The sequence below is a fragment of the Hemitrygon akajei genome, chromosome 4, assembly GCF_048418815.1.
Source record: "Hemitrygon akajei chromosome 4, sHemAka1.3, whole genome shotgun sequence".
NCBI lineage: Eukaryota > Metazoa > Chordata > Chondrichthyes > Myliobatiformes > Dasyatidae > Hemitrygon > Hemitrygon akajei.
In genome coordinates this window covers 191842637-191863279 of record NC_133127.1, presented here as the reverse complement: position 1 = coordinate 191863279, position 20643 = coordinate 191842637, and the positions used below count along the sequence as shown (strand labels likewise).

Sequence of the window (20643 nt, the reverse complement as noted above, 5' to 3'; positions counted from 1 at the left end):
GTTGTTGGTTTTGCTTGTATTGTGATGGTGACATTAAGGAATCATGGTGGATGTTCGCCAATATTAGAAGATAGTCCCACTGATGTGGTCATAAATATGATCTCAATATAGTTGGATGCATGTAGCCAAGTCTTAGTTCTAAAACTCTCATTCCATAATTTGTATGTGCTCTCTCTTCCTTACAAGCATGCTTGTTCTTTTTAACACGACGTCACCTCCTTTGGTGTAGTGCTGACATTTATCTGAAAATACCTCCAAAACAATTTCCTGTCCTGAGCCCAGCGTGTATGTGTAATTTTGACAAGCCTCTATAAATGTATAGTAAAACGTGTATAACTGGTTGCATCACAGTCTGGATGCAACCAGTGCCTTTGAATGGAAAACCCTTCAGAATGGAAAACCCTATCACGTAAAGCCCCCCCCACCATTGAGCACATCTACACGAAACATTGTTGCAGGAAAGCAGCATCCATCATTAGGAACCCCATCCCCACCATCCAGGCCATGCTCTCTTCTCGCTGCTGCCGTCAGGTTGAAGTACTGGAGCCTCAGAACTCACAAGAGCAGGTTCAGGATCAGTTATTAGCCCTCAACTATCAGGCTCTTGAGCCAGAGGGATAACTTCAGCTAACTTCACTCTCCCATCATTGATCTATTCCGACAATCTATGGATTCATTTTCAAGGACTCTTCATCTCATGTTCTCGATAATTATTGCTTATGTATTTATTATTATTGTAAGGTATGAATCTGTTTCTTTTATAGCAATGACCCCCCCCCAGCTCTAATTATTGATCTCTTTTCTGCACATGCACTGTTGTCTGTACATACATATTGTTCTCTCTGTCTCTGTCTCTCATTGCACAAGTTACAGCCGTCTCCTGCATGTGTGCTTTTACTTAATTGATAGGTATTTGTGTACAGACACAACAAATTGGCAATGAGTAGGAACCTGAATGTCAGAAAATATCACGAACTGCACCGACAGTTACGGGACAGAACAGCTAGAGTTAAACAGCACTAGAAAGCTGAAGATCCCATGAGTAACAGTGAAGAACGCACTGAATTTAAAGTGAAAATAACATGGCAATAGCCTCAGTTGGGAAAGTTGATGGATTTGAGAGCACTCAAATGAAGGCTGGGAGTCACATATCAAGAGAGTTGAACTGTACTGTAACACGAACAACGTAGAGGAGCAAAAGAAAGCCTCTGCACTTAGCTTAATGGGTGTAGTGACATACAGTCTCTTACACAACCTATTAACCCCTGAAAAGCCAGCAAGCAAGATATTTGATGAAATTGTTACAATTAAAAAAAAAATAATTTGAGCCTAAACCGTTGGCAATAGCTGAGAGATTTACATTTTTCGAAAGGAACCAGTCTAAAGATAAAAGCTTTTCTGAATACTTTGCAGAACTGCACAAACTTTCCCAATTCTGTGACTTTAGAGATGGGCTTTCTGATACATTAAGGCTTGTATGTGACATGCAAAGTCAAAGCACTCAAAAGACACTACTGTCCGAAAGATACTTAGAACGGGCATTGAACATTGCAATGTCGTTAAAGGCTGCAGCAAAGGATGCAGTAGAACTACATAAAATGAGGTTAGAATGTGAAATGCACAAAATGTCCCTGAATGCAAAACACCAAAGATGTTATCGATGTGGCAAATCTTTCCACAGTGCAAATGACTTTTGGTTTAAAGAAAAATTCCGCAGAAACTGTCACAGACAAGGTCACATAGACAGATAAAAAGCACAACCAAGTAAAAAGTCTCAAACACAGAACTAAGCAAATGCTTAACAACACAGTCTGACAAAGGTGAACTGTCATGCCTAGAACTGCATAGTATAACTGAAGTAGATCAGAAAATCATCTGGATCACAATAGATGTGTCTGGTGTAAAACTGAAAATGGAACTGGTCAGCTTTGTCCATAATTCCAGAGGCTGACTATAATAGACTGTTTTCTAAGATACCGTTAGGGAAGACCTCATTGATGCTCAAGACTTTCATAGGTGATTAAAGTGTCTCCCAAAGGCAAACTGAAAGTAAGTGCGATATATGGAGGCCAGACACAGCAGTTGGAGCTTTATGTATTGAAAAGTGGCAGGCCAACACTTTTTGGATGTGAATGGTTGAGAAACTAGCAATCAATCAAGGCTCTTAGTGTGACATCAACAGGCAACGGCTGCCCAATTGATAGCACTAACCAGTGTCTTGATGCTTCTCAGAAGTTGGTTGAGAAGGGATTGGTAAGCTCAAAGGCATGAAGGTCAGAATTGAACTGGATGAAACTGCAATACCAAGATTCCATAAAATGCATCTATTGCCTTACGCACTATGTACTAAAGTGGATGCTGAACTACAGAGCTTGGGGGTGTCTGGAATGCTCTCCAAGGTTGAGTGGTACGATTAGGCCACACCTATTGTCCTGGTGATCAAAAAAAGGGAAGGCTGGAGTCATTTGCATATGTGGGGATTTCAAGGTGAGCATCAACCTAGTGCTGCAAACTGTGCCACAAATAGAAGACATTTTTGCATCTTTGGTGGGTGGGCTGAGGTTTTCAATGATTGGCTTATCTCAAATCTAACTGCAAATGGAGATTGAGAAGTCAAGGAGGAAGTTCAGCACAATGAACACTCACAAGGGACTTCTCCAGTTCAATCTTCTCGTCTTTGGTGTCGCATTAACTCCAGCAATTTGGCAAAGAGCAATGGAACAGATACTTCAAATATCCCAGGAACAGCATGTTACCTTAATGATATCATTTCTGACAAAAATGATGAAGGGCACCTCCAGAACCTTGGTAAAGTGCTTAGCAGGCTGAGTGAGTAAGGTCTGTGCGCAAAGAGAGAGAACATGAGGTTTTTCAAGAATGAAATCTCATATTGTGAACATGTCGTTGACAAGCATGGATTACATAAGTCGGAAGAGAAGACTGAAGCAGTACTACAGGCACCCAAACCGGTAAATGTGTCACAACTCAGGTCATACCAGGGCCTTGTAAACTCCTACCACCAGTTTCTCTCAAACATTGCGAGAGTGCTGCGTCCATTGAACACTGTTACAGACAGGAGCAAAGTGGGAATGGTCAGAAAGATGTGAAAAAGCATTCAAGAAAACAAAGAGACTAATAACATCCATTGGACTGTTCGTCTATTATGACCCATCCGTGCCCGTCAGACTGGCATGCGATGCATCCCTTACGGGTAATTGACGAGTGCAGAATGCAACTAAGTTTAGATCGACTGAGAGGTCCTTAGCCTAGTATGAGGAATAAACAAATTCTACCACTTCCTCTATGAACATAAGTTTATGCTAGTGATAGATCACCAGCCCCTTGTGTCCATTTTCAACCCCACGGAGGGAATTCCAGTGATGACTGCTATCTGGTTACAACATTGGGCACTATTCCTAGGAGCCCACTCTTATGACATAGAGTTCAAGATAACCAAACAACACAGCAACACTGATACCTTGTCACGTCTTCCACTCTTGGCAACTGAAGAAGAAAAGTCTTCATGTGACCCACCAAAAGTGTTCTACACCACACTGGCAGACCATTTGCCAATATCAAATTCCGAAATACTAAGGGAAACAAGGAATGACCTGACATTGTCAGTAGTCTACGAAATCACCATGCTGTCAAGACAAGACAAGACAAGCTGTCAGTATGTCAAAGAACACTGATGTGTCAATCTCGTGTTGTGGTTTCCTCTAAACTGCACACCAGAGTGTTAGAAAATCTGCACGAAGGACACCTGGATAAAGTCAAGATGAAGGGTTTTGTATGGTGGCCGGGGATAGATAAATAGATTGAAAACTTGGCCAAAAGTTGTTTGGGATGCCAAAAAGTTCGAAATGCACCCCCAGGGGCAGCATTACACCTACAGGAGTGGTCATCTTCACCAATGCAAAGAGTACATATTGATCTTGTTGGGCCATTCATGTTTCTGATTGCTGTGGTTGCTCATTCAAAGTGGTTGGAAGGTTATACCAATGAAGTCAATCAGCTCAGTAAAGACTGTGCTTTGAGGACCATCTTCGCCAGAAGTGGCCTACCAGAACAAATTATTAGTGACAATGAACCACAGTACACGTCAGAAGAATTCCAACTGTTCATAAAGTAAAATGGCATCAGACATTTCAAGTCAGCTCCTCACCGCCCAGCAATGAATAGGTTAGCTGAACCTTTATCCAAACCTTCAAGAAGCCTACTGAAGAAATTGACAAGGAGGGCATTTCTCTACAGCACAAGGCGGACAACTTCATTTTGTGTATGGGAACTCTGTTCATGTGACGACAAATCAAACCCCTGCAATGCTGTTCATGAACAGGAATCTGAGATCTCACATAAACCTCCTGAAACCAGATCTAAGGAGGGAAGTGCAAAATAGACAGTTTAGCCAGTTGCCTATACAGCTTTGAGATTGGACAGGAAGTCCTAGCACATGATTATTGAGAAGGCAAGTAGACACCCGGTAGGATAGCTACAAGAATTGGATCACTGATGTACACAGTGGATGTTGGAGACCAGACATGGAGACGTTATGTGGGCCAGATACTGGATATTCAGCCAAAGAACACATCTGAGTTAATTGCATCCAACACATTACAGCCACCGGACTTGCCTCTCAGTGAAGATTTCTCTGACAGCAATGTGATACTGCACATATCCAGAGGTGTGACAAGAATGTTATCGTTGACAAGACCCTGCCAATCCTGATGCCGTTTCACAGGTCCAGAGATGCTATCCTGAAAGAAATAGAATGCCACCCAAAAGACTGAATCTTTAGAATTGTGAAGTTAGTTATAGACTGCTATTGTGAAAGTATGTTTATTTGGAATATGGGGTTATGTAAGAGAAATTGAATGTTTTGTATATATACAAGTTTATAATGTGTTAATCTAAAGGAGGAGGAAGTGTAATGTATGGATCTATTTCTTTTAGAGCAATGACCCCCCCTTAATATGTTTATTATTATTATTAAGTTATTATTTTTACTATGTATTAATCAGTTGCCTGCGTGTGCGCTGTTGTCTATGCATTTGTATTGTTTTGTTTCCCCCATCTCTCTCTTGTGAATACAGCAGTTAAAGCCACCTCCCACATGCGTGGTTGTATTTCATTGATATGTAGTTGTGTACAGACACAATCACTATTTTTTATTCTTTTGTTTTTGCACATTGGTTGTTTGTCTGCCCTGTTGGGTCTGGTCTTTCATTGATTCTATTGTGGTTCTTGAATTTACTGAGTATGGCCACAAGAAAACATATCTCAATATTGTATATGGTGACATATATATACTTTGATAATAAATTTACTTTGAAGTTTGAAATAAATGTGAGTTGAATGACAATTATATACTAAACCAAGAATGGCATGGAATAGTAAATCTTAAATAAAATTGGTGACATTTGCAAAAATGTGCTCTGATTATACATTCTTATATCACCCCTCTCTGTAATAACTGTACAACTTAGATGGGTTAGAATTGGCAAGAAAGTGGCAAATGAAATCCCATGTTGGAAAATGCAAGGTCATGCACTTTGGTAGAAGAAATAAATGTGCAGACTATTTTCTAAACAGGGAGAAAATCCAAAAATCTGACTTGGGAGTCCTTGTGCAGAACAAGCTAAGAAGGAGACGGAAGGATGCAGGTTGAGTCAGTTTTGAGGAACACATGCAATCTTAGCATTCATTTCAAGAGGGTTATATACAAGAGCAGAGATGTGATGCTGAGGCTTTATAAGCCTCTGATGAGGCCTCACCTTAAGTATTGCAAACAGTTTTCGGCTCCTCAACTAAGAAAAGATGTGCTAACATTAGAGAGGGTCCATAAGCGGTTCACAAAGATGATTCTGAGAATGAAAGAGTTGTCATTGAAGAACGTGAAGAACGTTTGATGGCTCTGGGTCTGTACTCCCTGAAATTTAGAAGGATAAGGGCGGGATTTCACTGAAACCTTTTGAATGTTAAAAGACCTAGACAGAGTAGATGTGGAAAGGATGGTGAGGGAGTCTACAACAAGAGGGCACAGCCTCAGGATAGAGGGGTGTCCATTTAAAACAGAGGTACAGAGAAATTTCTTTAGCCAGAGGGGGGTGAATTCATGGAATTTGTTACCACAGGCAGCTGTGGAGGCCGGGTCACTGGGTGTATTTAAGGTAGAGATTGAACACGGCACCAAAGGCGAGGGGATGGGTTTGAGTAGGGGAAGAAAGGATCAGCCATGATTGAATGGTGGAGCTGACTTGATGGGCCAAATGGCCTAATTCTGCTCCTAGGTCTTATAGGCTTATGACTTTGCATTCTCTCCATTATACTAAGTTTTCATAAGAACATAAGAAATAGTAGGCCATCCAGCCCATCGAGTCTGCCCCACCATTCAATAAGATCATGGCTGATCTGTCCGTAAACTCAGTTCCATCTACCTGCCTTTTCCCCATAACCCTTAATTCCCTTACTATGTAAAATCCTATCTAGCTATTTCTTACATATATTTAGTGAAGAAGCCTCAACTGCTTCCCTGGGTAGAGAATTCCACAGATTCACCTCTCTTGGGGGGAGAAACAGTTTCTCCTCATCTCTGTCCTAAATCTTCTCCCCTAAATCTTGAGGCAATGTCCCCTAGTTTTGGTCTCACCTACCAATGGAAACAACTTTTCTACTTCTATCTTATCTATCCCTTTCAAAATTTTGTATGTTTGTATAAGATCCCCTCTCATTCTTCTGAACTCCAGAGAGTATAGTCCCAGGTGACTCAATCTCTCCTCATAGGTTAACCCCTTCATCCCTGGAATCAACCTGGTGAACCTCCTTTGCACTGCCTCCAAAGCCAATATATCCTTCCTCAAGTATGGAGACCAGAACTGCACACAGTACTCCAGGTGCGGCCTCACCAGTACCCTGTATAGTTGCAACATGACCTCCCTGCTTTTGAATTCAATCCCTCTAGCAATGAAGGCCAACATTCCATTTGCCTTCTTAATAACCTGTTGTACCTGCAAGCCAACATCTTGCGATTCATGCACAAGCACTCCCAAGTCCCTCTGCACAACAACATGCTGCAATCTTTCACCATTTAACTAATAATCTACTCTTCTATTATTCCTTCCGAAGTGGATGTTCTCGCATTTACCAACATTGTATTCCATCTGCCAGACCTTGGCCCACTCACTTAACCTATCTATATCCCTCTGCAAACTCTCCACATCCTCTGTGCAATTCGCTTTTCCACTCAATTTAGTGTCTTCAGCAAATTTTGCTACACTACACTCAATGCCCTCTTCCAAATCATCAATGTAAATGATAAACAGCAGCTGGCCCAGCACCGACCCCTGCGGCACCTCACCACTGACTGCCAACTGGAGAAACACCCATTTATACCAACTCTCTGCCTTCTATTGGTTAACCAATCTACTATCTATGCCAATACACTTCCTCCGACTCCATGCATCCGTATCTTATTTATGAATCTCTTGTGCGGCACCTTATCGAATGCCCTCTGGAAATCTAAGTATATGACATCCACCTGTTCCTCTCTATCCACTGCACTCATTATGTCCTCAAAGAACTCCAGTAAGTTTGTCAAACAGGACCTGCCCTTTCTGAATCCATGCTGCGTCTGTCTAATGGAACCTCTCCTTTCTAAATGTTTCGCTATTTCTTCCTTAATGACAGCTTTAAGCATTTTCCCGACTACAGATGTTAAGCTAACTGGCTTATAGTTGCCCATCTTTTGCCTACGTCTGTTTTTAAAAAGTAACGTGACATTTGCTGTCTTCCAATCCGCCGGGACCTGCCAGAGTCTAGAGAGTTTTGATAAGTTATTCCTTTAATATGTGAAGTTCTTGTCAACTGCTACAGCAAGACAGTAGATTAAAAGATTTTTGTTTTTAAAAAAAAGCTGGAGAATATACTGAATCTACATGTACTCAAAGGGGGGAATGACAGTTATTGCTAAATGATTATGACAGTGCATTTCAGATTTCATTTAAGATTTGAGGCTTTATAAGACATGGTCAGACTGTACTTAAAGCCTCAGAAGAGAGGAATATTCCTTTGGAACAGAGGTGAGAAGATATCACACACTAAATGCTGGAGAAACTCAGCAGGTCAAGCTGTATCTGTGGAAATGAATGGATAGTAGTAGTTGCTTTGAGTTGAGAATTTTCTTTAAGACTGAGAAGGAAGGGAGAAGATGCCAGAATAAAATGGTGAGGGAGGGGAAGGAGGTAGCTGGAAGGTGATAGGTGAAGCCAGGTGGGTGAGAAAGGTAAAGGGCTGGAGAAGAAGGAATTTTATAGGAGGCTGCCCTCGTCTAGGCAAAAGAGGAGGCCATGGACCAACATGTTGGAATGGGCATTAAAATGTTTGTTTGCCGGGAAGTCCCACTTATGGCAGGTAGACCAGAGGTGGCTGAAGAAGCAGTCCCCCAATTTACGAAGAGTCTCATCACTGTAGAGGAGGCTGCTTCGGGAGCACTGGACACAATAGACAACCCCAGCAGATTTGCAGTTGCAGTGTTACCTCACCTGGAAGGACCGTTTGGGGCCCTGAGTGGAGGTGAGGGAGCAGATATATGGGTGAGATGAGAATGTATTTCTTTATCCAGAGAGTGGTGAATCTGTGGAATTCATTACCAGAAATGGCTGTGAAGGCCAAGTCATTGGATATAATCAAAGCGAAGGTTGATTGGTTCTTGATTAGGCAAGCTGTCAAAGGTTACAGGGAGAAGGCAGGAGAATGGGGTTGAGAGGAATAATAAATCAACTGTGATAGAATGGCAGAGCAGACTTGATGGATCAAATGGCCTAATTCTGCTCCTAGCTCTTATGGTATTATAGATAATGTTACATTTCTGGCTGTGCAGATTAAATACATTTTAAATGGATGAAGAAAATGGTAAACACAAGGAAATCTGCAGATGCTGGAAATTCAAGCAACACACACAAAATGCTGGTGGAACACAGCAGGCCAGGCAGCATCTATAAGGAGAAGCACTGTCGATGTTTCGGGCCTGACAAAGGGTCTCGGTCCGAAATGTCGACAGTGCTTCTCCCTATAGATGCTGCCTGGCCTGCTGTGTTCCACCAGCATTTTGTGTGTGTTGAAGAAAATGGTGTCAGTTTCCTTTAGCACCTCATGAGAGGGAAGGGAAAATTTTGATCTTCTTTCTACACTTACGATAGCGTGGTAGTAATATAATACTATTACAGCACCAGCACCTGGGTTCAATTCTGCTGCTGTCTTTGAGGTGTTTTTACATTCTTCCTATGACCCTATGCGTTTCCTCCTGGTGCTCCAGCTTCCTCCCATAATCTAAAGATACACGGGTTAGTAGGTTAATTGGTGACATGGTGTAATTGATTGGGCTAATAGGACCTGTTACTGTGTTGTATCTCTAAATAATAGAGCTTTGACCAGTGGCTAATTCGGACGTCGGAAGTTTGGTGAGATGGGGACTTCAATTCGGTCCACTGCCCGAGGACAAAAGGCAGCAGCAGCAGGCCTTGGCAGCGTAATATAGCTTTGATCAGTGACCAATTGGCATCTGGCATTGATTAGGAAGAGCAAATTAAAGGAAGGCAGGGGCAAGCGCAGCGGCATCCTCGCGGCTATTCTCGTTGGAGTGGACATAGTCAGAATGGTGATCTTGAGGCTTTAGCTCTTCGAGGCTTCAGTCAGAGAAACTCAAGTTTTTTCATTCTCATTATATCTGCTCAGCTAGGGACAGTTGGGATGACAGGCAGGATAATGAATTGCTCCTATTGTGGGATGTGGGAAGGCAGTGAGACCTCCAGTGTCCCCGATGACTACAGCTGCGAGAAGTGCATCCAGCTGCAGCATCTAACAAACTGTGTTAAGGTGTTGGAGCTGGAACTGGATGAACTGTGGATCATTCAGGAGGCTGAAGGGGTGATAAATAAAACGTATAGAGAAGTAGTTACACCCAAAGTGCAGGACACAGGAAACAGGGTGATGGTCAGGAAGCGGAAAGGAGTTAAGGAGCCAGTTCAGAGTAACCCTGTAGGCATCCCCTCAACAAGGGGTATATTACTTTGGATAGTCGGGGGTAGGGGGGTGACCTGGTCACATTGGTCAGGTCTCTGGCACTGAGTCTGGCTCTGAGACTCAGAAGGGAAGGAGGGAGAAGAAGCATGCTGTGGTGATGGGCAATTCATTAGTTAGGGAAATGAGAAGAAGTTCTGTGGGTGAGAATGAGATATCCCAGATGGTATGTAGCCTCCCGGGTGTCAGGGTCCAGGATACTTTGGATTGAGTACTCAGCAATCTAAGTGGGAGGGTGAACAGCTAGAAGTCGTAGTCCATGTAGCTACCAATGACATGAGTTGGACGAGTGAAGAGGTTCTGCATAGGGAATTCAGGGAATTAGGAGCTAAGTTAAAGGGCAGGACCTCCAGGGTTGCAATCTCAGGATTGCTACCATGCCATGTGCTAGTAAGGCAAGAACTAGAAAGATTATGATTATGCAGTTTAAAACATGGCTAAGGAGTTGGTGTAGGAGGGAGAGCATAAGATCTTTGGATTATTGGGCTCTGTTCCAGGGAAGGTGGGACCTGTACAGAAGAGACAATTTGCACCTGAACTGGAGGGAGACTAATATCCTTGCAGGCAAGTTTATTAATGCTGCACAGTGGAGCTTAAACTAGAGTTCTAGTGGGATGGGAACCAGAGTGCCAGAACAATTAGTGGCGAGGCTGTGGAGGCAAATGTTGGTAAGACCTCAGACAAAGTTTGAAATCAAAAGGTTGAGCATGGTATGACTAGTGTCCTGAGCTGCCTAAATTTCAATGCAGGAAGTATCATAAGAAAGGCAGATATTAGCAATGAAGATGAGGTAACTGGTTTATAAACAGAGGCAATGTATAGAGAGGAGAGTCTGTTGATAGGGAAAAATTGCAGTCAACAGGATGAGTTGTCAAAAGGACAAAATTGAAAAGGGTGAATACAGGACTGAAGGTGTTGTATCTAAATGCGCGTAGTGTACGGAATAAGGTAGATGAACTCGCAGCACAGTTGCAGATTTGCAGTTATGATGTTGCAGGCATCACTGAATCATGGCTGAAAGATTACAGCTGGGAGATTAATGTCCAAGGCTACACATTGTATCAAAAGGTCAGGCAGGAAGGCAAAGTGGGTGGCATTGCTTTTTTGGTAAAAAATGAATTCAAATCATTAGAAAAAGGTGACACGGTGTCAGAAGGCCTGCAGATTACAGTGGGAGATAGAAAATGTGTGCCCAAAAATGGCAATGTTACAATTGTCATGGGGGACATCAACATGCAGGGAGATTGGGAAAATTGGGATGGTGCTGGATTACAGGAGAGGGCATTTCTAGAGTGCCTAGGAGATGGCTTTTTCGAGCAGCTCATGGTTGAGCCCACTAGGGGATCAACTATTCTGGACTGGGTGTTGTGAAAGAACTGGAATAGATTCGAGAGCTTAAAGGAAAAAAACCCTTAGGGGAAAGTGATCAAAATATGATTGAATTCACCCTGAAATTTGAGAAGGAAAAGCTAAAGGCAGATGTATTAGTATTATAGTGGAGTAAAGGAAATTGCAGAAGCATGAGAGAGGAGTTGGCCAGAATTGATTGGAAAAGAACGCAGGCAGGGATGACAGTAGAGCAGCAATGGCTGGAATTTCTGGAGCAATCCAGAAGGCACAGGATATATACATCCTAAAGAGGAAGAAGTATTCTAAAGGAAAGATGACACAGCTGTGACTAACAAGAGAAGTCAAAACAATATAAAAGCGAAAGAGAAGGCATATAATGAAGCAAAAATTAGTGGGAAGTTTGAGGATTGGGAAACTTTCAGATACCACCAGAAGGCAACTAAAAAAGTCATTAAGAAAGTAAAAATGGAATACGAAAGTAAGCTAGCCAATAAAATAAAAGATGATACCAAAAGTTTCTTTAGATTCATAAAGTATAGAACTGTATGGTCATGTACTTTAGTAGAAGAAATGAAAGGGTTAACTTTTATAAAAACGGAGAGAAAATACAGAAAACTGAGCTGTCACAGAACCCTCAATCTTCAAGAAGTCCTGTATCTGCAAGTGCTATGGTGTCTTCTGGAACAGAGCATTAATAGCAGGAAGAGATTGTTTTCTTTACTAATGTCAAATTATATTGGTATACCTGGATTAAAAACATGCACAGTTTTGGGATTGTAATGGGAAAAGTATAGTTGTCAGCTGAACTTGTACACTGTTCCAGTTCAATTGAATTGCACAACAATTCAGCATTATTCATTTCATTATAAAGCAGCTTAGCAGGAGATTACTGGGGCTCAGTCTGAGATTTTTACATCAGTGCTGGCCATAAGTGAATTACCAGGCAACTAGAGCACAGTAAATGTAGGCAGCAGAGAAAAGCCTGGCAAGTACAGACCCCTGAGCCCAATGTTTGTGCTAAAAAAAAGTTATTGGGGAAAAATATCTAAGCAATTGGAATAATGATTGTCTGGAAAGACAGGGCTTAAACCTAGTGAGCCAACATAGCTTTATCAAGAACAACACATACAAGATGCTGGAGGAATTCAGTAATCAAGCAGCTTCTATGGAAAGATTGAAACAGTATTAACTAATCTTTTCAAGGAAGTAGCAAAATGTATTGTGGAGGACAGTGCAGTTAATGTTGTTAATATGAAATTTAATAAGGGTTTCAACAAAATCCTGTATTGGAGACTGGTTGAAAAGGTTGGTGCCAATGGCATACAGGAAAAGTTAGCAATTTGAATCCAAAATGGCTAGGTAATAGGAGGCTGATGATGATGGTAGGGAAGACACAAAATATTGCAGATGCTGGAAATCTGGAGCAACGCACAAAAAAAATTGGAAGCACTCAGCAGACATCCGTGGAGGGAAGTAGACAACAGTTAATGTTTCAGGTTGAGACCCTTCATCATTAAGAGATAGCCATTATAAAAGGTGGATGGAAAGTGTTGATCAAGAGCTGGTCAGTGATAGGTGGGTCTCAGTGAGGGGGCAGGAGACAGAATAGTGTAAGAAGCTGGATGTGACGAAGGGATGAAGAAAATGGAATCTGATTGGAGAGGTCAATTGACATGGAATAAAGGGAAGGAGGTGAAGAAAGGAACTGGTGGGAGAACATGTTGGTGACAGATAGTGACAGTTGGTGACAGAGAGTAGAGGAGGAGAAAGAGATGGAGTGATGGGGGGTGTAGGGCAGTGGGGAAAGTAAAAAGATGGGGTGTGGTCACCAAAATTTAAAGAAATTGATGTTTAATGAAAATCATGGTAGAGGGTTTCTTTTGTGATAAATGCTTGTAATTAGTAGTGTTCCTCTACTTCCATCATTGCTGGGATGTTCATAAGCTACGTGAATGATTTTGATGTGGCTGTAAGTGCTATGAACTAAATTGGAGGGGTTGTTGTCATTATGGAGGGTTTTCTTTTGCTACAACCATAACAGAATCAATGAAAGATTGCCCAACCAGAGCGTTCAACCAGAGCACAAAAGTCAACAGACTGTGTAAATACAAAAAGAGGAAACAATAATATAAATAAATAAGCAATAAATATCGAGAACATGAGATGACAAGTCCTTGAAAGTGACTCCATTGTTTGTGGGAACATTTCAATGTTGGGGTACTTGAAGTTGAGTGAAGTTATCCCTTTTGTTCAAGAGCCTAATGGTTGAGTGGTAGTAACTCTTCCTAAACCTGATAGTGCAAGTTCTGAGGCTCTTGTACCTTCTTCCTGATGGCAGCACTGAGAAAAAAGCATGTCCTGGGTGGTGAGGGTCCTTGATGATGGATCCTGCTTTCCTGTGACAGCATTTCATGTAGATGTGCTCAATGGTTAGGAAGGCTTTACTTGTGATGTACTAGGCAGTATCCACTACTTTTTGTAACATTTTCTGTTCAAGGGCATTGGTGCTTCTATACTAGTCTGTGAATGCAGTCTCTCAATATACTCTCCACTACCTGTCTATAGAAGTTTGTCGAAGGTTTAGATATCATGCCGAATTTCTGAAAACTTCTGAGGAAGCAGAGGTGCTGCTGTGCTTTCTTTGTAATTGCACTTACATGCTGAGCCCTGGATAGGTCCTCTGAAATAATAACATCTAGGAATTTAAGGTTGCTAACCCTCCCCACCTCTGATCCTCCGATGAGGACTGGCTCATGGACCTTTGCTTTTCTCCTCCTGAAATCTATAATTGGTTCCTTGTTGTTGCTGACATTGAGTGAGTTGTTGTGACACCTCTCAGCCAGATTTTCAATTATCCTATTCTCTGCTGATTCATCATTACCTTTGATTTGGCCTACGATGGTGGTGTCATCTATAATCTTTACGTGAGGAAATACGGGATCCAATTGCTCAAGGAGGTCTTGGAGCTTACGGGTTAGTTTTGAGGGGATGATGGTATTGAATGCTAAGCTGTAGTCAGAAAGAGCATCCTGAACTATCCAGATGTTCCAGGGTTGATTGAAGAGCCAATGAGTTGGCACCTGCTGTGGACCCTGTTGCTGTGGTAGGCAAATTGGAGCAGCTCTAAGTTGCTTCTCTGGCAAGAGTTGATATGTTTAATCACCAACCTTTCAAAGCTCTTCACCACTGTGGATGTAACTGCTACTGGGTGATAGTCATTGAAACAGGTGGCCTTGCTCTTCTTGGGCACTGCTATAATTGAAGCCTGCTTTGCGAGTGTCTTTGGTGACATACCAATCCTTAACCTCAGAATGAAGTATAGCTACTGTTATGCCTTCTTTGTAATTGCTTCAATATTTTGGAGCCAGGATAGATCCTCAGAGATGTTGACACCCAGGAACTTGAAACTGCTCACACTTTTCACTTCTGATCCCTTGATGATAACTGGTATGTGTTCCCTGGACTTCACCTTCCCGTAGTACACAATCAATTTCTTGGTCTTACTGACCTTGAGTGCAAGGTTGTTGTAACACCACCCAATTAACTGATCTGTCTCACTCCTGTACTCCTCCTTGTCACCATCAGAATCTTTTGTGTTGAAGTTGAACTTGCAGCTGAGTCAGTAGTAAGGAAAGCAAATGCGATCTTCACATTCATTTCAAGACGGGTATTATATTAAGGTAACAATGCAATACTGGCGCCTTACAAAGCATTAGTCTGATGGCATTTGGAGTATTGTGAGTAGTTATGCTGTCACTGGAGAGGGTTCAGAGCAGGGTTCATGAGAATGATCTTGAGAATGAAAGGGTCAATCTATGAGGAGCATGTATGATGACTCTAGACCTGTACTCAATGGAACCTGTATTAGAGAATACGGGGGACCCCATTGAAACCTATTGAATTTTGAAAGACCTCGATAGAGTGGATGTGGGGAGGATGGTTCTAATCATGAAGCAGTCTAGAACCAGAGAGTACAGCCTCAATGCAAGGACATCCCTTAGAACAGAGATGAGGGAGAATTTAGCCAGAGGGTAGTGAATCTGTGGAGATCAAGACATTGGGTATATTTAAAGTGGAGTTTGATAGGTTCTTGATTAGTAAGAGTGTCAATGGTTAAGGGGAGAAGGCAGGAGAATGGGGTTGGGCGGGGTAATAAATCAGCCATGATGGAATGGCAGAGCAGACTCAATGGATTGAATGGCTTAATTTTGCTCCTATGTCTTATGATCTTATTTTTGAGGGACAGAAGGAAGTCATTCATTCTGTCAAATATATATATTAAGCTGCTGGGTTCAGAAATCATGCCAATCCCATTTTCCAAAAGCCCAACAAATTATTTGCAATTTCCTCTCAGAAGCCTCTCGGGTAGATGGAGCTCGTCAGCCTGGGAAGGCATCCATCTAAGAGAGGGAAAACTCTGATTTCAAACCTCCGCTACCTTGCCACTCATGGGAAAGGCTTCGGGAGTAAACCCTGAGGACAAATCTGGAGCTGGAGTCCCTAAGGCAGTCTGATGTTGCTTTCAACCTCATTCTGGCAACTCCTGCGACGTCACTGGTGACAAGCTGTATCGGCCCTTGCCCTTCCCTTGGACAACATTGGTGCTGTGGAGAGGGGAGACTTGCAGCATGTGCAACTGCCGGTCTCCCATACAACCTTGCCCAGGCCTGCGCCCTGGAAACAATTTCAGGCGCAGATCCATGGTCTCGCAAGACTAACAGATGCCACCACCTCTCAGAAGCCGTGATTGATTATGTGTCCAACAGCACCCTACCATTATTGAGTTAGAAGGTTTATCTAAGCCAGGCATAATGTAAAACTCCATCAGATCCCCTCTGAATGTATCCTGCACCAAAAAGGTTTTGACTTTCACTATCCTGACTGTCCTATCCGCATACACAGGCCCATTTTTAAACTAAGACTCACTCTAGGCTTGTGCGACATTTTATTAAAGTAAATATTTAAATATTGGTTAAGCAAAGGAGCTTTTTTCTTTAGCAACTTCTGTGGGAATTATTTCACTCATTTAACATATAGTGTACTGGGGTGGGAAAATTTATAATGTAATTGATGTCAACAGGCTGTTCCCGCATTTTATGTTGGGTTTAGATCGATTGTGCTGTTTTGCTAGTGAAATTTATTGTTTTTTTTGCCACAGTTGTTGGATGAACTTCCCATGATCTACAGCTGCTGTATATTTGTCTACTGCCTGTAAGTATTTGTCTGCTTTTGGATTTTCATCAGAATTGATGAGCTATGGCTAACCATGTGTGCCTGGTATGCATTACTTCAGTTCTTAGAGAAGCATCCAAGAAATGAAAAAGAAATCAAATTCTTTCCTTGTTTTCCTATTATAGTTAATGACAATCTGTGGGCAGAACCTTGTTGCGTAACTTCAGCTAAGTTTTATTCTCTGTCTTTGTCTACACTGAAAGGTTAATAGTGCAGTATATTAATATAGAGAGATAGAGTTGTACAGCATCGAGTCTACACCACTGTTTGATTATGGCTGATATATTATCCCTCTCAACCCCTTTCTGCTGACTTCGCCCTGTAATCTTTGACACCCTTATGAATCAAGAACCTATCACACTCTGCTTTGAATATACTCACTCACTTGGCCTCCACAGTTGTCTGTAGTAATGAATTCTACAGATTCCCCGTAGAATTCGAACCATTGTGGGTGGAAGGGCCTGTTCCTGTGCTGTACTGTTCTATGTTCTAGAAACAGATCCTCTGCCCACTACATCATGTCTGTATTTTGACACTAAACCAACTCACCTGCATTAATTCCGTATCCATCTCTACCCTTGCACATTCAAGTTCCTATCTGGACGCCTCTTAATTATTGTCTCTCTTCCTGCCTCCACCACCACTTCTGGTAGCTTATTGCAGATACCAGTTTCTCTTGCGTGGAAAGATTTACCCCTCAGGTCCCCAATTACACCTCAGATAATATGTTTGTATGTATTCATGAGCAGGAACTATATTTTGATTGGGCAAAGTATATGTGGCATATTTCAGAGTATTTACTGCATCTACAGAAATTAAGCTGTAACAGAAATATTTTAAAATATTAAATTTTCCCCTTTCTTAGAGGATTTTGCTATTAGTGTTAGTCTGTTTGAAGAAGTTCCTTGGCAAATATCAGTCCTAGAAAATGCCAGGAGAGCCACAACTTCAAAGCAGTCCAAAAGCCAAATATAGAACTGAGGAAACATTTTCTTAAATGTTTATGTGGCATTTTATTCTGAATTCAGAATAAGCATCAGGATGTGCAGGAAAGGAGCATCAAAAAACTGTAACTGGTAGATCTTATAATGACTTGTTCACATTCTTAAGAGTATTTTTCATTGATATCCACTACTGTGAACAATGCTAATTGTTGACTTACAATGTTTGGCTCAAAATGGTAATTGGTTTATTATTGTCATTTGTGCCAAGATACAGTGCCATGGCATTCATACAGGTCATTTCAAAACATAAGTACATCGGTATCATACAAGGGAGGAGGCCGTCCATTGGTCAGGGTCGTTGCATCCTAGCTGTATACAATTCAGTCAATGTGCAAGCCAGTGCGCAAAGCAGGGCAGTACAATATGGAGAGCAGGCTGTTGCCCATGCAACAGGCTCCCTTCTCCATGCAGCTGATGAATCCAGAGGAATTACAGAGATCGATACCGTGCAGCACCAGCAGTGTCGCAAGAGTACCCAGTCAGCTTTGGACTCAACTGCCTTAGGGGCTCCAGCTCTGGATTTTTCTTTGGGCTTTATGCCTGAAGCCTTCCCCAGAGCCAGTATAGCTGCATAACAGCTGAGGTTTGAGATCAGAGTTTTTCTTCCCGTCAACCACAGCTGATGAGTTACATCTGCCCAAAGTGACTTGTTTTAAGGTGCCAGTAACCTATCTTTCCCTGTTTTTCTGTCAATTGAAACGGTTCTGCCGGCATAGTAGCTAAGCCACAAATGAAAGTCAGGAGATGGACCTGGTTGTCAGAGACAGTTGGAGATTCACGCTCCTGGGAGCATTTAATTGGTATTACACCCCCCGCCCCCGGTCTGTGACAACCTTAAGGAACCTCACACAAGTGAAAAGCAATAACAAAGTGCAGAATATAATGTTACAGTTATCGAGAATGTGCAGTGCAGATAGACAATAAGGAAAAGGGGCAATGACAAGGTAGATTATGAGCTCAAGTTAATCTTTAATGTATAGAGTTCCATTCCATTGCCTTATAGCAACAAGGTAAAAGCTGTCCTTGAGCATAGTGATGCATGTCTTCAAGCTTTTATATCTGTGGCTTGATGGGAGGGGGGCTAAGAGAGAATGATCAAGGGGAGGGGGATCAAAGACTATGTTGGTTGCTTTTCTGAGGTAACAGAAAGTGCAGAAAGTGTTGGTTTCTGTGATGGATTGAGTGTGTCCACAATTCTATTTTATTTCTAGAGAGGAAGTGTGGAACAGGTCCTTCCGGCACCATGAGCCACGCCACCCAGCAACCCATTTATTTAACACTAGTCTAATCACAGGATAATTTACAGTGACCAGTTAACTTACTAACCGGTAGGACTTTGTACTGTGGAGGAAATCAGAGCAACGGAGAAAACCCATGTGGTCATGGGGAGAATATACAAACTCTTTACAGATGGGACCAGAAATGAACTGCGAACTCCAACGTCCCGAGCTTTAGTAGCAGTGTGTTAACCACTACACTACCATGTTACCCTAGTTTCTTGAAGTCTTGGGCAGAGCAGTTGCTATACCAACCTATGATGATTCATGATAGGATGCTGTCTATGATGTGTCTATAAGAATAGGTGGGGTCAGTGGGACATTTTGTTGGCAATATGGATGACATTTGCACAAAATGAATTTTTTAAACCTAAAATGAACTTCATTCACTTGGAGTATGCACAATGAGTTCTAGTCTTCATTGAAATATGGTTAGAGATTGAGGACAGATGGATGTAATTCATTTCATAACTTTATTTTTGTACTGAACTTTGATATTTGAGTATTTAAAAAATATTGATTAATTTGGCAAGCAGTTTCTTAGGGTGCGTGATAGACTGTGAAGCTGTGGGAAACAAATGAATTTGGAGCAAGAGTGATTAATACTGGAAAATAATCAGGACACAGAGCATCTGTGGCAAGAAGAACAGAGATAACATCTCAAATGGATGTCCTCAAGTCTTTATTTAACGCTTTCCCTGTTTGTATTTTAGATTTTCAGCATCTGCAGTGTTTCCTTAAAATATTTAATCTAGTGTTTATAATTTTCAATGAGATAACATCTTAATTGGATTATATATCGTTATAATATATTGATTGGAACTTGTCTGATCAGAGGATTTTTCCAAATGTTGAGAATATAGCATAGAGAGCTTTAGGATTCAAGTTGTAGAAATCCTTAAAGGCTGGTCTTTGCCTCAACATTACACTGCAAAGCAAGAGAAATTGTTACAATTATATAAAATTATGATTGCAGGCTACTTAAAGGACTTTGTTGAATTGAGGATACCAAACTTCTTAAAGTATTAGCCTTGGAATGGGGAGCAGCACTCATACACTACAATGATATTTGGGCAAAATGTTCAAGTTGAGGACAGATTCTGTCAACTATCCTTGCATTAAGTTCATAAAATGAAAAGTTAATGTGATTGAGCTGTTCAAGGTAATCAAAGTATTTTCTAAGATTTAAAAGGGAAATGATTTCCTGTTGGTGGAGAACAGTCCAGGACACAAGGTGTAACAATAAAATTGGAGGCAGGAACTTAGTGCTGATGTTGGGAAGCACTTAACACAAAAGGGAATATTAGTTCTCCCTTATTGACTTGCCTGTTCCATTCGTTTTATCACTATCAGATTCTCAAAACTAATTAAAGCTAGATTAACTGAATGTTTCGGAATGGAGATAAATTTTCAAATGAGAATATAATAATTTAATGAATTAAGGAAAGTTGGGATTTGAAAAAAGTTAAGATGACATATTAATGACTAATGCCAAATGATTAAGATGATTAATGAATCTCAGAAGAATGCGGTGGCATACTGTTTGTGTACTTTGATAATTTGCTTTGAACTTGCTATTACTGGATAATGTAACAGGCTCGAGGGGATATTGGTTTATTGCCCTTCTGACTCTAAATATGCAGTGGGTATGGAAATGAATTAAACACTTTGGACTGCAATTATTTTTTTTGTAAATGCAGAGT

General features: G+C 41.4%; 1 protein-coding gene across 4 annotated transcripts in view; it reads left to right on the top strand.

Moving 5' to 3' along the window:
• acer3 (alkaline ceramidase 3) overlaps positions 1-20643 on the top strand; it is a 287701-nt gene that overhangs the window by 132278 nt on the left and 134780 nt on the right. For all 4 annotated transcript variants that reach the window (XM_073044269.1, XM_073044271.1, XM_073044270.1 and 1 more), the window contains exon 4: positions 16586-16638. In XM_073044269.1, coding sequence (XP_072900370.1) covers positions 16586-16638 — 53 coding nt within the window. The remainder of the gene's footprint in view (positions 1-16585; positions 16639-20643) is intronic.